We start from the raw sequence: 15,603 nt of genomic DNA, 5'->3' as shown, positions 1-15,603 counted from the left end.
TACCTAAATTAGACTACCCTCAGGCTGCAATTGGCTCCGCCAATGCTAATAAGAAATGAGTTTATAAGAAGTGCTGATAAGCAATGAGTCAAGAATGAAAATATAAAAAGTTTGTTAAATATAGCTGATGATCGGATTTCATGTGATAAAAAAAAATTTGAAAAGAAATTTCAATAAGATGAAAAAAAAATTCTATAATAATTATATATGAAACTTTGATAATAAAATATTGATAATATATATTAAATTAGATTTTAAAAATAATATAAGTAAGATGTAATAATATTATAATAATTAAAGAATGTAGATTTATTTATCTAATGAAATTTATTTATATATATATGATGGAAATTTTCATGCTTAAAAAGGAGATCCATCGGTCCATGGGCCTTGAGTCCACGCCTCCTATTTCTTAGGTCTTACCTGTCAAGTTGCCCTAATGGTAGGTAGCAGCCACTTTTGAATGTTTTCCTCTCCTCTTTTGCTAAATATCGCAAAATCTTCAGACGAAAGTTGCATATACTCTGTAAATTTGTTATAATTCTTCCTTTCTGCTTTGGAAAATATATAGTACCTTGGGCAAACCATGGGGAACCTGTGCTCGATCTCAGTCTCCATTGAGGACATAGCTGCCTCCTTCTGGGGTTGCACTTCCAGGCCAGCCAACTACATATGTAAACTTGAAGAAAATCAGTTGGCTTTGAGAATTGCACTCAGAAAACTGATCGAGTTAAGGAATGATGTGAAAAGGAAGGTTGATCTTGCTGAGCGACAACAAATGAAGCCGCTGGATCAGGTGCAAGGGTGGCTCTCAAGGGTGGAAGCCCTGGAAACTGCATTCAGTGAAATGAGAGGAAGTGCTGCAATGGAGGCAAACCGTCTTGGCAGTTACCGTATCAAGGGTTTTATGTCCAGGTACAAGTTGGGAAAGAAAGTGGCCACAAAGCTAGAGGAAGTGGCGACTCTAAGGAGAGAAGGACGTTTCGATGTGGTGGCTGACAGGTCACCACCAACTCCAGTGAACTTAAGGCCCAGCGGACCCACTGTAGGCTTGGAATCAAAGTTTGAAGAGGTATGGGGCTGTCTTGGGGAAGGAGTGTGGATCATTGGCTTATATGGGTTGGGAGGTGTGGGGAAGACCACTCTAATGACCCAAATCAACAATGCCTTGTATAAAACAACTCATGATTTTGATGTCGTGATCTGGGCTGTCGTCTCTAGTGATCCAGATCCTAGGGAAGTTCAGGATGAGATTTGGAAAAAAATTGGGTTTTGTGATGATATTTGGAAAAATAAAAGTCAGGATGATAAAGCTATTGAGATTTTCCAAATCTTGAATAAAAAGAAGTTTGTGCTGTTTTTGGATGATATATGGAAATGGTTTGATCTATTGAGGGTGGGAGTCCCATTTCCAGACCAGGAAAATAAATCCAAGATAGTATTTACAACGAGATCTGAGGAGGTGTGCTGCAGCATGGGGGCTCAGAAGATCATCAAAGTAGAATGTTTGGCGTGGGGGAGAGCCTGGGATCTGTTCCGGAGCAAAGTGGGAGAAGACACCATTAATTTTCATCCTGACATACCTCAGCTTGCTAAAACCGTTGCAAATGAGTGCGGAGGTTTGCCGCTTGCGCTAATTACCATAGGTAGGGCTATGGCTTGCAAGAGGACACCCAGGGAATGGAACCATGCCATCAAAGTGTTACATAACTCTGCTTCAAATTTTCCAGGTATGCCAGAAGATGTGCTTCCGCTTTTAAAATTCAGTTATGATAGTTTGCCCAATGATATAGCCAGAACTTGCTTCTTATATTGTTCCTTATACCCCGACGATAGATTGATTTATAAAGAAGATTTGGTAGATAATTGGATTGGCGAGGGGTTTATAGATGTATTTGATCATCACAGAGATGGATCTCGATCGGAGGGATACATGATTATTGGTACACTTATTCGTGCATGTTTATTGGAGGAGTGTGGTGAATATTTTGTTAAAATGCATGATGTGATCCGTGATATGGCATTATGGATAGCTTCCGAATTCGGGAGAGCCAAGGAAAAGTTTGTGGTGCAAGTGGGTGCTTCGTTGACCCATGTTCCCGAGGTTGCTGGATGGACGGGAGCCAAAAGAATTTCATTGATTAATAACCAAATTGAGAAGCTCTCAGGAGCTCCTAGATGCCCTAATCTTTCAACTTTGTTTCTTGGCGTTAACAATTTGAAGGTCATAAATGGGGCCTTCTTTCAATTTATGCCCACTCTAAGGGTTTTGAGCTTTGCACAAAATGCCGGAATTACTGAGTTGCCGCAGGAAATTTGCAATTTGGTCTCATTACAGTATCTCGATTTTTCATTTACAAGCGTAAGAGAGTTGCCCATTGAGCTTAAGAACCTGGTAAGATTGAAGTGCCTCAACATAAATGGCACAGAAGCACTTGATGTAATTCCTAAGGGTTTAATATCAAGTCTTTCGACTTTGAAAGTGTTGAAAATGGCCTACTGTGGTTCTTGTCATGATGGAATAACAGAAGAGAATGTTTTATCCGGTGGTAATGAAACTTTGGTAGAGGAATTGGAGTTATTGATGCACTTAGGTGATTTAAGTATCACCTTAAAAAGTGGCTCTGCTCTCAATAAGTTTCTGTCAGGCAAATCCTGGAGCTACACTCGAGATTTATGCTTCAAAATCTTCAATGATTCAAGCTCTATCAATATATCATTTCTAGAAGATATGAAGAATCTCGATATCATTTTCATCGATCATTGTAGTATTCTTGAAGATTTGAAGGTAGACTGGATAAGGTACAGAAAGGAGACAGTAGCACCGCATGGCCTCCACAAATGCTTCCACAGCCTTCACACGGTAGAGGTTGATAGGTGCCCGATGTTGGAGGACCTAACATGGCTTATTTTTGCTCCAAATCTTAGGCATCTTTTCATTATAAATTGCAACAGTCTCACAGAAGTGATACATAAAAGGGTAGCTGAGGCAGGGGACGTGAGGGGAATCCTGAGTCCATTTTCAAAACTTGAACGACTATATTTATCGGGTGTGCCGGAATTGAAGAGCATTTATTGGAATACTTTGCCCTTCCATTGCTTGAAGCAAATTCATGCAAACGGTTGCCCAAAGCTGAAGAAGCTCCCACTTAATTCTGAATGTCACAAGGAAGGTGGAGTCATCATTTCTGGAGAGGAAGACTGGTGGAACAAACTAGAATGGGAGGATGAAGCCACTCAACGTGCTTGTATTCCCCATTTAAGATCTCAATCATATTCAACTCCAAAACTCAGGTGAGGGCTGTTCTATTCTATTATCATTCATGGATATACTTTTTTAGCTGCCCCTTGTTGTTTTATGGCAAAACAATAATTCCATTTGCTTATGACATTGATCAGAATATAGCTAGGAATGCTTTCTTTCTTTCTTTCTTTCTTCCATTGTCTTGTCTCCAGCATTTCCCTCTTAGTTTGTCTTTTTCTTCATAGGCCCTGCCTTTGCTGAAGTTTTATACCGTATTTATGTGGAAGCCACTGGTATTACCAACTATAAATTTGCACTGCTACTTTTCTAGAACATGAAAATTAAGTGAGCATATCGTATCATCTCTGAATGAAAGCTTGATTGTTCATAATGTGTTACGGCCACCTCGACCACGGCTTCCAGCATGTTTGCCACGAGGAGCTATGGTGATTCTTTGTTGTAACAAACCTGATCAAGAGAATAAATATGGTTTTAATTCGAGGAAAAACCAGACCTCCCAATAGCAAATTGCTATATAATATTCTGATTCTCCCCATTGATATGCCGTGAAGCTCTATAAATAGCTTTACAAAGTTAAACAACTCCAACATCCCTAAACTACTCATCACCTAGATAAGGATAAACACTATTCCTAACCAAACTCTTAATACTTCAATCTGATAACAATTCAGATTGCTATTATTATCCTAAAATAAGATAATTAAATAAAAAATGAGATAATCCTAACACAATCCTACTCAGCAACTCCTTTGCCTCATGAATACAGCAACTCCTCTTGCTAGTGGACATAACATTTCCTACCCCTTTAAATTCGACTCTTGTCCTCAAGGGTGATATCAGGAAAACGAAGCCTCATTGTGCGGGCCTCTTCCCAAGTAGCCTCTGCTTGTGACAGCCCTTGCCAATGGATCAAAACTTCCTCTTTGTTTCTTCAAGTTCGCCTATCCAAAACAACTTGGGGGAAAGGACCCACAACACCACTGCTCCCATCCATTTCTGGCAAGGAAGTACCCTGTGGGTTGTTACCACCTAGTGCCGGCTTGAGGTTGGAAACATGAAACATCGGATGAATCTTAGAAGTTTTCGACAAATTAAGCTTATAGGCAACCTCACCAACTCTTTGTGTGATCTGAAAAGGGCCAAAGAATCGGGGGGAAAGCTTCAAATTCCGACGCAAGGCCACAGATGAATGGCGGTAAGGCTGTAACCTCAAATACACCCACTCCCCTACTTCAAATGATCTTTCCTTGCGCTTCCTATCCGCATAAAGCTTCATCCTTGATTGTGCTAACCGAATATTCTCACGAAGCTCCTTCAAAATCGCATCTAGTGCTATCAATTCCTTCTCCACTACTTCATTTCGAGCTGTGCCTGCGACATATGACAGTAAACTCGGTGGAGGCCTGCCATACACAACCTCAAATGGGGTCTTTTTGGTGGTTGTGTGGATGCTCGTATTGTAGCAATATTCAGCCCAGGCAATCCATTTAGCCCACTCCTTGGGTCGAGGGCTAGAGAAAACACCTCAAGTACATCTCTAATGTGCGGTTCACTACCTCTGTTTGCCCATCCGTTTGCGGGTGATAAGCAGAACTGAAATTGAAGCTAGTCCCATTAAGGCGAAACAACTCTTCCCAAAACTTACTTGTAAATGCAGGGTCACGATCACAGATTATCGATTCAGGCAGCCCATGCAATCGAAAAACATGATCAAAAAATTCTTTGGCTACACTCTGAGCTGTGTATGGATGAGAAATGGGGATAAAATGGGCGTACTTGGAAAGTCGATCCACAACCACAAAAATGGTTGATTTACTCATTGAAGTGGGCAATCCATCCACAAAATCCATTGAGATATCAGACCACACCTTAGTGGGAATCGGCAAAGGTTGGAGAAGACCGGCTGGGCTGGTACATTCTGTCTTATGTCTCTGGCACACATCACAATGGCGAATATAGTCTCGTATTTGTTTCTTCATTCCTACCCAATAGAAGACTGATCGGATCCGCTGTAGTGTTTTATGTATGCCCTCATGAGTGTTTGAATGAAACTCTTGGATGATAACCGGAAGTAACGAAGAATTCGAGTTGAGATAAATCTGACTTTTAAAAAATAATACTCCGTCCTTGAATTCCCATGGACCAACTGCCTTCCCTTCTTGAACAAGCTTGACAAGGTGCTGCAATTTCGAGTTAGTGAGCACCTCCTCCTTAATGGTATCAAGCCATCTCGGAACGGGGGTGGAAATTGCCACCAATTCTGCCTTGTCTTCCTTTCTTGAGAGTGCATCAGCCACTAAGTTCTCTGCTTCTTTCCGGTATTCAACCTGAAAATCATATCGCATCAACTTGGACAACCATTTTTGTTGAGCATACGTTGTGATCCTCTGCTCCCATAAAAATTTAAGACTACGGTGATCGGTTCTCACTATAAAGGTTCGACCAAGGAGGTATGACCTCCACTTCTGAACAACCAACACTAAGGCCAACATTTCTTTATCATACGTAGAGAGTAGTAAGTTCCTCCCTTGCAGCGCTTGACTGAAAAAAGCAATGGGTCGTCTCTCTTGCATTAGAACCCCACCAACCCCGCTCCCTGAGGCATCGTATTCTACCACGAATGCATTTGCGAAATTAGGAAGAGCCAACACTGGTGCTTGAGTCATCGCCTCCTTAAGATCTTGGAAGGCCCTTTCCGATGCGGAAGTCCATGCGAAAGAATCTTTTTTTAACATGTTGGTCAGTGGCGACACAATTTTCCCATAATTGCGAATGAATTTTCGATAGTAACTTGTAAGCCCCAAAAATCCTCGAAGGGCCTTTGGAGTCTTGGGTTTCAGCCACTCCATCATAGCAGCCACCTTTTGCGGATCCACCGATACTCCTTCTATGTCTATCAAATGTCCCAGATACTTGATTTGTGTTTGCCCAAAATGACATTTTTCCCTCTTTAAGAATAGATTATGGCTTCGTAAGATGTCTAAAACGAATTCGACATGTTGCAGATGCTCTTCCCAAGAGTTGCTATATATCAAAATGTCATCAAAAAACACCAATACAAATTTCCGAAGATACCTTTTAAAAATGTTGTTCATCAAAGATTGGAAGGTGGATGGCGCATTGGTTAGTCCAAATGGCATCACAAGAAACTCATAATGCCCATGATGAGTGCGAAAAGCAGTTTTCGAAATGTTAGGAGGATGGAACCATATTTGATGATAATCGGAACGTAAATCCAATTTAGAAAAATACCTTGCGGCATGCAACTCATCTAGGAGTTCATCAATAACCGGAATTGGGAATTTGTCCTTCACTGTGATGCGATTGAGTGCTCGGTAATCAATGCACATTCTCCATGAACCATCACTTTTTTTTACAAGCAAAACGGGTGATGAGTATGGATTGTTACTTGGCCTCACGATACCAGACTGGAGCATCTTTTCCACTTGTTGTTCTATCTCTGTCTTTTGAAAGTGTGGATACCGATATGACCTTACACTAACTGGTCCACTTCCAGGTACCAATGGAATACAGTGATCATGAACTCGTAATGGTGGTAAACCCTTGGGCTCCTTAAAAAGATCCTGGAAAGAATTGATGAGGCTAATGAGTTTCTGATCTGTGAGGGTGTCGACAATTTTTTCCTTCTCCCCCATAGCAATGGCGTGAAATTGTATAAAAGCACCATGCTTGCTCCCCTTAAGTATTCTTTCCACCTTATTCCCATTAATCTGCTTGTGTGGGTTAGTCATCCCTTGCAAGGAGATTCTTTTCCCACCATATTGGAATCTCATGAGTAATTTAGAGAAATCCCACTCAATCATCCCCAAAGTTCGAAGCCATTGTGCCCCTAAAACCACCTCGTATCCTTCTAACGGTAAGAGATAGAAGTCTATATCAAGAGTAACCCCTTGTATCTGAACTTGCACTCCAATGCACCTTCCTTTGCATGAAATTCGTTCACCACACGCAACCTTGACATTAAATCGTTCTTCCTTGTTACATGTCAATCCCAATTTTTCTGCTAACCTCTCTTCAATAAAGTTGTGGGTGCTCCCTGAGTCTATTAGCACAATCAATGATTGTTGGTTGATGACCCCATGGATTTGCATGGTTTAAGGAGTCGGGGAACCAGCCATGGCATGCAAGGAAATTTCCAATTCGTCGTTGTCTTCCTTTTCTTCGATATCTCCAATTCCATCACCGCTATCCTCCTCTGGCCAGCATCTTTCAATCAAAAAAAGCTTCTTACACCGATGCCTAGGGGCAAACTTTTCGTCACAATTGAAGCAAAGGCCCTTATCTCTACGTTCTTTCATCTCCGTTGGTGACAATCTTCGAATGGCGGGAGTAGATGAAAGTGGGCGACTGGTGACTGTTGAGTTCGTTGATACAGTCTTTTTTGGCTCAAGGTTGAAACTGGATCGCTTAAGATATTTAACCTCATAGAGCCGAGCCAAACCTACTGCTGCAGACAACGTTGGTGGTTTCATGGCTTGAACATCTATCCTCACACCTTCCTTCAGACCACCAATGAAACAAGCAACCTGTTGAGATTGATTTAACTTCCCCACTCGGCTGAGGAGTTTCTCGAATTGGCTTTGATACTCCCGTACTGAACCAACTTGTTTGAGCCTTGTAAGATCTCAAAAAAAGATCATCAAATTCCGTTGGCCCATACCTCGAATTCAGCCCTTCCTTGAGCGTGAGCCATGTAACTTCCCCTTCTTCCTTCAGTATTTGATACCACAATTGTGCCTCGCCTTCTAGATGATACGTCGCTAGCGGAACCTTCTCTTCCTCGGCAATTTTCTGAAATTCGAAGAATTGCTCTACTCGACAAATCCAACTCTTTGGATCTTCACTGCCATTGAAGCGAGGAAAATCAAGTTTAGTGACCCTTGGAATTACCGCACCATAAGACTCAGTGGAGTCACGAGGGCCTCTATAATTGAGTCACCAAGACCCCCCACCATCGTGTGAACTCTCTCCTCGTTCCAAACTTTGGTTGCCCGATATTTGATCTAATCGGGTATTCATTGACATTATCGCTTGCATCAGTGTTTCTTGTAACTCCCGGAACTTCCTATCTTGCCCTGTTGCTATAGAGCCTATCTCTGTCTCCAAACGATCAATGCGTGATTCATCCATGACCTGCTCTGATACCAAGTTGTTACGGCCACCTCGACCACGGCTTCCAGCACGTTTGCCACGAGGAGCTATGGTGATTCTTTGTTGTAACAAACCTAATCAAGAGAATAAATATGGTTTTAATTCGAGGAAAAACCAGACCTCCCAATAGCAAATTGCTATATAATATTCTGATTCTCCCCATTGATATGCCGTGAAGCTCTATAAATAGCTTTACAAAGTTAAACAACTCCAACATCCCTAAACTACTCATCACCTAGATAAGGATAAACACTATTCCTAACCAAACTCTTAATACTTCAATCTGATAACAATTCAGATTGCTATTATTATCCTAAAATAAGATAATTAAATAAAAAATGAGATAATCCTAACACAATCCTACTCAGCAACTCCTCTGCCTCCTGAATACAGCAACTCCTCTTGCTAGTGGACATAACATAATGTATTTAACTTTTTGTCATATGGGGACACATTGGTTTACCCCCAATGCGAGGTACTTGCAACTTGTAGCTCAGTCTACATATTTTTTATAGTTTAGTGGTATAAATAATGGTTTACTAATAACTTTGTATTTTCCTCTACTAGTTTTTGCTGCTACCTCACTTTCACCTTAATATTTTCAGTATGGAATGGAGAAGAGGTGGAGCAACAAGAAAAACTACTATAGTAATACCTATAGCTTAAACATTTATCTATTTTTCCTTACGTTATTTTTTTCTTTTTTGGTTTTTTAATTCTTGGGGCAAGAAGAGATTTGCGCCACTGGTGGATGACAGATGGGAATGGTTGGATATACTGAAGCTGAGGATCCAAGTCTAGATAAACCAAATGAATTCAAGGTGGGATGCAGCATCACATCTGAAGACATGCATATGGAGCCGAATGACAGTTTAGAAGAAATTCAAAGTAGAATTTTTGGCATCAAGCGGTTTCTGAGATTTGCATTTGAAGGGTCCAAGAAGTCCTGATCAAATATTACCTAATCTCCCTGAACTTGATGCAAAACAGTCCTGATCAAATACTTCAGGCTGAGAATGGAATTATGTGAACACTCATTCCAATTATTCAAATACAAATGATCAGTTCGATCCAATTCCAAAGTTTAGTTGTTGCAAATGATAGAAATAATCTTGCTTCTTGAATTATGCTGGACAGGCATAAGGACAGGTTGAATCCAGGAGCGATGGAATCTTCTAAAATTTGACTCCCAAATAGCTTATTAGTATAAATATCAAGTGCAATTAAGGTTGATTACAAGGATCAATAGAGTGGTGTGGATGTTAATTTCAAACAGAAGTAGTGCATTTTCTTGTTAGAGTTATGTCAATTTTGCCACCATTTTATTTTGTCCAATTACAGCTAGTATTAAACCATTAATGTTTAATCTCAATCAAATTATTCCAATGTTTTTTCCCTTCTCTTTTAGAAAGAAAACTAGCTAGTAACCAGAATTTTAAGGAAAAGAGATGGCAAAGGAAATAAGTCCCTGATAGTCATAACGGGAAGGTGATACCTAATTAAGAATCTAAAGAAAAGGAGAAGACTCTTCTCTGAAAAGGTGAATGGTCTCACTCTGTATAAGTGATTAGCCCTCAAAACTACTATTTTTATATCCTTTAAAATATAATTTTCCAAGTATTTTGAGTGCAAATCATGTTCTTTAAGCTTAGATATTGGCTGTCTTCATTTGTGTGCTAATATGACTAATTATTTTTTAGATTCTCTTCATTTTTTTTCCTTTTAATTTTTTTTTTCCCTGGTATTTTCCCTCAACTTTTTGACAACCAAACATGACTTGAAAGAACAAGGCACATGAAAGAATGGTTGAGCAGCCATGAGTGCAGAGAAAAGTAGAGTTTCCATGCAAGGGCCTCATGCAAGGGCATCGGTTTTCAACAGAAAACATCCATTAATGGAGAAAAAACAGCGGGAGAAGATGAGGAAGGGGTATGACTGAAGGGGCAGCAGCCACTCGTCTGGAAATGACTCCAACCTTTTTCCTCTTTGGCCTCCATTGATACTCAATTCTCTAATGAATTTGTAGCAATTCCAAATTGGAAAGAAAAGATAGATTAGGTGGTGGTAAATGCCCTTGGAGAAGTGAAACAATTTCAAATATATAAAGCTAAAATGCAAAAACTAAATGAACTTTTTTCTTTCTCCCAAAACAATCAAGGAGTTTACATGAACGATAATAAGCCCTTTCTAAAATTTATGCCGCAATCCTCGTATTTTAGCATTTTTGCACAGGTTAAGACTGGAGCAGAGAAAGAGAAACGGGGAAACACATTAAACATAAGTAGTTGCACAGGTTCCATAAAAAGACAATTATTAAGGTTTTAATGAGAATTATGGAAAGTAAAGCAAAAACATAAAAATTTAGATGGCTATGAAGAAATGATTTTTTGATCTGAAATATGTCAGTCTTTGAAGAGTGCCAACTTGTTTGTTCGCCGGCCTCAACGCTCTGAACTTTTTATAGGGAACTTACTTCAAACTGCTTAATTCCACTTGTAATGGATCAACAACATCACAAGTACAGCATCTTTCCAAACAACCGAAGTCTTTTTTTTTCTTTACCTTCTAATTCCAACAACTCAAGTTATAAGGTCCACTCAAATTTATGGAAACAGTATCAATTGGAAATGAAGAGAGCAAAATTAGACCAACTAAATAGTATCATTCATCCTATATAGTAGTTGCTTAGTCAAAATTAACTATACAGTTCACTTTCAGATTTAAAGACCATCAAAATACAACTCAAAATTCATCTGAACTCTTTCAAAAAGCATGCAAAATTGAGCCTTCAACTCCTAATTCAAAAGATTTTCTTCTTTCAATGCTGCAGGCGGCCATTTCCATCTTCTTTTTTCCTAAATATGACAACCTTGAGTGAAGTTTCAGTGCATTTTACCAGCTCAAAGGCACAAACATCACCTACTTCCAAAGAATTATCTTCTGCAAACTTTCTCCAACCAGCAGAGAAATGCGCACTTCTTGCTCCCATAATGTACTTGATAGACCAAGCTCTTCCATCTGAAACCGAAAGGGTTGTATTGGTGTTATCAGTTCTGAAGTGCCTCTTCAAAAAACGGAATGGTACCGTCTGCAAAGGAGTAAACAAAAGATTCGTTTCTTTTGTAAAATCACTAGGATTGGATAAGAAATTTGGTATGCACACTCATTTTCTTTTCCACAAAATTCAGCTGCATTTTCTATTCCAAGCTTACCACATTGTGTCTATTGACATAAGACCATCCCATGGTGACAATGAAGAAAGGATTTTGGGGTTTGAAAGCCTTAGCTCTTTGAAGAGGATTTTGGGGTTTGAAAACTTTAGCTCTTTGCAGAGCTCCATCTGCAATGAATGGAGGACATTACAACAGCACCATCAATCAAAGACAACAAAAATTCGAGTAAAAATTCTCACCCCTGCAATCTGGAATGGAAGAATGATATGTGTGGGAACTGCAAGCGTTATGAGGTTTCAAAGAAGAATTCTTTCCTCTTGTCTTGCTTGTTTTCTGGGTTGGTGGAAAGTCACTCTCAATTTCCTCAGACTTGAGCAAACTGCTTGCCTCATTAGGGTGGAACTCTTCTTCACTAGAGGTAATATCGATCATGTCTACATGGTTTGTTGTTTGGGAGGGTGGAAAATCATCCAAAATCTCAAGAGAAACTTGGTGGTGGGCATGGTCAATGGTTGGATCAGTAGCATATGGATATTCAATCTCAGAAGCGGTCATGTCAAATACAAGCACATGGAAATGTGAATCGCCTTCATATCTGAATAGTAAGAAATACCCATATTCTATAGAATAATGTTCAACAAATTGCTGCCATCCAGTGCTGAACAAAACCTCACCATGGAGTTTCAACAATTCTACTCGCCATTCAGCGCCAGTGGGAAGGTGGAGGAACACAAAATGTGAGAGACTGTTTCCATATTCTCTTAGAAAAGTCTGAGGAATTCCCTGTGAAATTTTGTTGACAAATTCACATTGTAGTACCATGTATACTAGTACGAAAGAATAAATTAGGAGAAGGCAAGAAAGGGGAATACTCACAGGGTATCCATGTGTAAGAAACGAAGGGTGTATGATCCTGAAAAAGTGTGGCTTCTGGGTGGAGGTCATGGGCTTCTGAGACCTGAGGAGGAATAGGAAGAGGAGAGGATGAAGATGAAATTGGGTCAAATGTGATTTAATTCATGTATGTGGCTCGAGGCAAAATGCAGGCGATGGGTCCACTGTCCCTGCAGATATGCACTGACCATCGCACTTCCTCCGTTCACATTCTCTTCCAAAATATTGTTTGCTTTTCTGCTTAGCTTAAATTAAATTTTTTGATAATTTCTATATACTTTTATCCAACTCAGAAAAGAAAAAAAAAAAAAAAAAAATCATTTTCTAGTTTTTTTTGGTCCAAATTCATATGAGAGAGAGTGAGGGTGCCAAGGAAGAATGGAAAGGAGAGGGAAGTAGGTGGGAAGATATATAATATGCGTGGGATCAAAATGTCCCACTGATTCCAATTCAGTTTCATAGTAAAAGATGAGAGCACACTTTTTATTTTGATTTTAAAGAAATATCTTATTTTTTAAGGTTTTTGAAATTTATTTTTAACATTTATTTAAAACTTATGTTGCAATTAGAAGTTAAGCATCTTTTTTAATTTATTTGTCTTCATTTTTTTAACGAATGCGTCTCTCTGGTTGTTTTGATTCTTTTTTTAACTTAATTTAATATGCCATTTTTTTCTAATATGACCGAAAGTACATTTCTAAATTAAGTTTAGATTTAAATTTTGGAGAGCTGCCCAGATTTAGTGAGCAAGCAACCAAAGTGCTCTATTTGTCTCTTAATTGGTCCATATTTTAAAATTTTTCAAATGCAATGAGATATGGTTCTATTATACTAAAAGTTGATATTTCAAACCATGATGTTTCTTGTCCATTGTAAATTCAGTGGTTTAACATAAGCATAAATATAAAAAAAGGATATGAAGAAATTATTAGATACTGTCTACTGATTTGGATTTACTGTCAAATTAAGTAGACATTGAAATCAGAAAAGAGGAAAATTAATAGGATAAAAAAATGTTTTGAACTAAATCATTTTTGGGTGTGGGAGCAACTCTTTGCATTTCTATCTTTTATTTTTGCCTTTTTCATTTATTATGTATCAATCTTTACAATAGAATTCATTCTTAAATTATTAAATACCAACACTACTTTTTTTTTGGTTTTTAATTAAAGATTAAAAAGGCAAATCTAATATTATAGAAAAAATTTATGTCTCCTTTCTATTGCTAGACAATATGTATACTTGTTCTTTTTGCTTATTTTTTATGAAAAAAAGGGGAAAAAAAAAATGTAAAAAGGGCTTATAAAAAGAAATAACTTTAAAAATATGCCTTACGGTTTAAATCTTGGCCATGTTTATCTTTACTTGAATCCTCTTATTAACTTTCTAATATTTCATTGGGTTAACTAATGTCATTATTTTAATTGGTTTCGTTTAAATGTTCAAACCATGTAAAATGATTCAATTCATCTTCTTTTTTAAAGGTTTTATAAATGGCTCACATCAATTGTAAGTATAGGGAAATCGATATATTTTCAAAATTTAGTTCTACTCCTTTTAATTGAGTTTAATTTCATTAATCGTTATTAGGGATGATAACAACGCGGGTTTGGAACAGGTCACTCCTATCCCAACCCCACCCCATTTATTTATATCTTTTTCATCCTTAATCAAAATAAATAAATAGACACAATAGGTGTTGGAAATTTTAATACATGCTCGATTGTTTGAGCTTTTCATTTTATTTTTTCAACATTTTTAATACTTTGTTCAAATTTTTATAGTTTTAAAATTTAAAATTGTATTAAAAATAAATACAATTTATAATTTTATAAATATTTATAATTTATTGTTACTAAAAGTAATATTTTATATATGTGAAAAAGGTGAAAAAATGAAAAAAAATCAATTAAAATATCTTTTAGTTATTATTATATATAATTAGATTGAGTTTAAATGGATGAAAATCAAAACCAATTCCACTTGGGTGTAAAATAATTTCTCAAATTCATTCCGAATATGTTTGTATGTACTCCAAACTCATTTATATTTATTCCGAGTCTATTTCATTAGGGTGAAATTAGGTATATATCCAAAAAAACTTGTTCCATTGTCAATCCTAATCGTCATAAAGTATATGAGGTACCAAAATGGCTGATGAGAAACTATCCATAACAGTAATTAAAGGGAAAGAAGCAGTGTTTTAGGGCCCTCATGCCTCATATTTGTGTTAAAATGGAGAACAAGATAAGAGTAAAATTGAGTTTACCCAAAAGAATTTGTCAAATAAGATTTTCATCTATGTCAAAAGATTATTCCAGATTTTGTGGCGATTAAGCCTAGATTTTAAGGTAATTAAGTCTAATTTGTTTTGACTGGTTGGTTGTATTATAATGACTCTTTATTGATCCCCAATTGAGGCTTGAATCCTTCATTTGTATGGAGCCAATTTATAGAGATTCTCATTGGTGAACTTTCTCTTTTCTCCCTTCGGGGATGTAGGGGTCACACTGAATAATGTTAAAATGTTTTTTGTTCATTTCATCATCTACTCCTTTTCTCTTTCTTTCTTTCCCTTTTTTATATATAGTTTGGAATTGAAATAGGAAACTCTATTTCATTTTATTTGCATTTTCCTTTAAATTTTTCAAAAACCAAACATGGCCTAAGAGAGGGAAAGTTTTTGCAAGCCACAATCAGTCCGAAAGTCTCTGATTTTTAGCAATTCCAGAGGAAAGTGAAGACAGATTAGGTTAGGTGGCAAACCCCCTTCTGCAAATGAATGGATGTAAAGAGGGTGTAGCTCCCAATTCTCCCTGTGGACAAGACACCAGAACAGGGCATTTAAAGGTGAGATCAAGTAATTGAGAGAGGCGAGCTCCGCATGGTTTATAAAACAAGTGCCAATTAACTGGCGGTCAATGCTCTGCACGTTTGTAGGAACCTTTATGCTAATTCCACATGCTTAATTAATGGATCATCTAAATCATAATTCTCCCTTTTCTTTTTCACTACAACTTCTCAAGTTCCAGGTCCACTCCAGATTTATGGAAACAAAAATAATTGCGAAGGAAGAAAAAAAGAGTTATATATACCTAC

At 37.9% G+C, this 15,603-nt stretch overlaps 2 protein-coding genes across 4 annotated transcripts; one reads left to right on the top strand and one right to left on the bottom strand.

The window, feature by feature from the left end:
- Positions 1-480: 480 nt before the first annotated feature.
- Positions 481-9,631, top strand: LOC117925723 (probable disease resistance protein At5g63020). Of its 2 annotated transcripts, none has more exons than XM_034844811.1 (2): positions 481-3,294; positions 9,167-9,631. In XM_034844811.1, the coding sequence occupies exons 1-2, from the start codon at positions 587-589 to the stop codon at positions 9,216-9,218; spliced, it is 2,760 nt and encodes a 919-aa protein (XP_034700702.1). In that variant the 5' UTR covers positions 481-586; the 3' UTR covers positions 9,219-9,631. The 2 variants fall into 2 exon arrangements, with proteins under 2 accessions (XP_034700702.1, XP_034700703.1); XM_034844812.1 differs by having other exon boundaries at positions 482-3,294; positions 9,170-9,631.
- Positions 9,632-11,149: 1,518 nt separating this feature from the next.
- Positions 11,150-12,570, bottom strand: LOC117925693 (B3 domain-containing transcription factor VRN1-like). 2 transcript variants are annotated; one of them, XM_034844769.1, is made up of 4 exons: positions 12,487-12,570; positions 11,850-12,393; positions 11,650-11,777; positions 11,150-11,525 (listed from the first exon to the last, which is right to left on the bottom strand). In XM_034844769.1, the coding sequence occupies exons 1-4, from the start codon at positions 12,553-12,555 to the stop codon at positions 11,256-11,258; spliced, it is 1,011 nt and encodes a 336-aa protein (XP_034700660.1). In that variant the 5' UTR covers positions 12,556-12,570; the 3' UTR covers positions 11,150-11,255. The 2 variants fall into 2 exon arrangements, with proteins under 2 accessions (XP_034700660.1, XP_034700661.1); XM_034844770.1 differs by having other exon boundaries at positions 11,150-11,455.
- Between the last annotated feature and the right edge of the window lie 3,033 nt (positions 12,571-15,603).

This window comes from Vitis riparia, chromosome 11, assembly GCF_004353265.1.
Source record: "Vitis riparia cultivar Riparia Gloire de Montpellier isolate 1030 chromosome 11, EGFV_Vit.rip_1.0, whole genome shotgun sequence".
NCBI classification, from domain to species: Eukaryota; Viridiplantae; Streptophyta; class Magnoliopsida; order Vitales; family Vitaceae; genus Vitis; species Vitis riparia.
The sequence above is the reverse complement of the archived record's forward strand: the minus strand, read 5'-3'. Positions and strand labels throughout refer to the sequence as shown.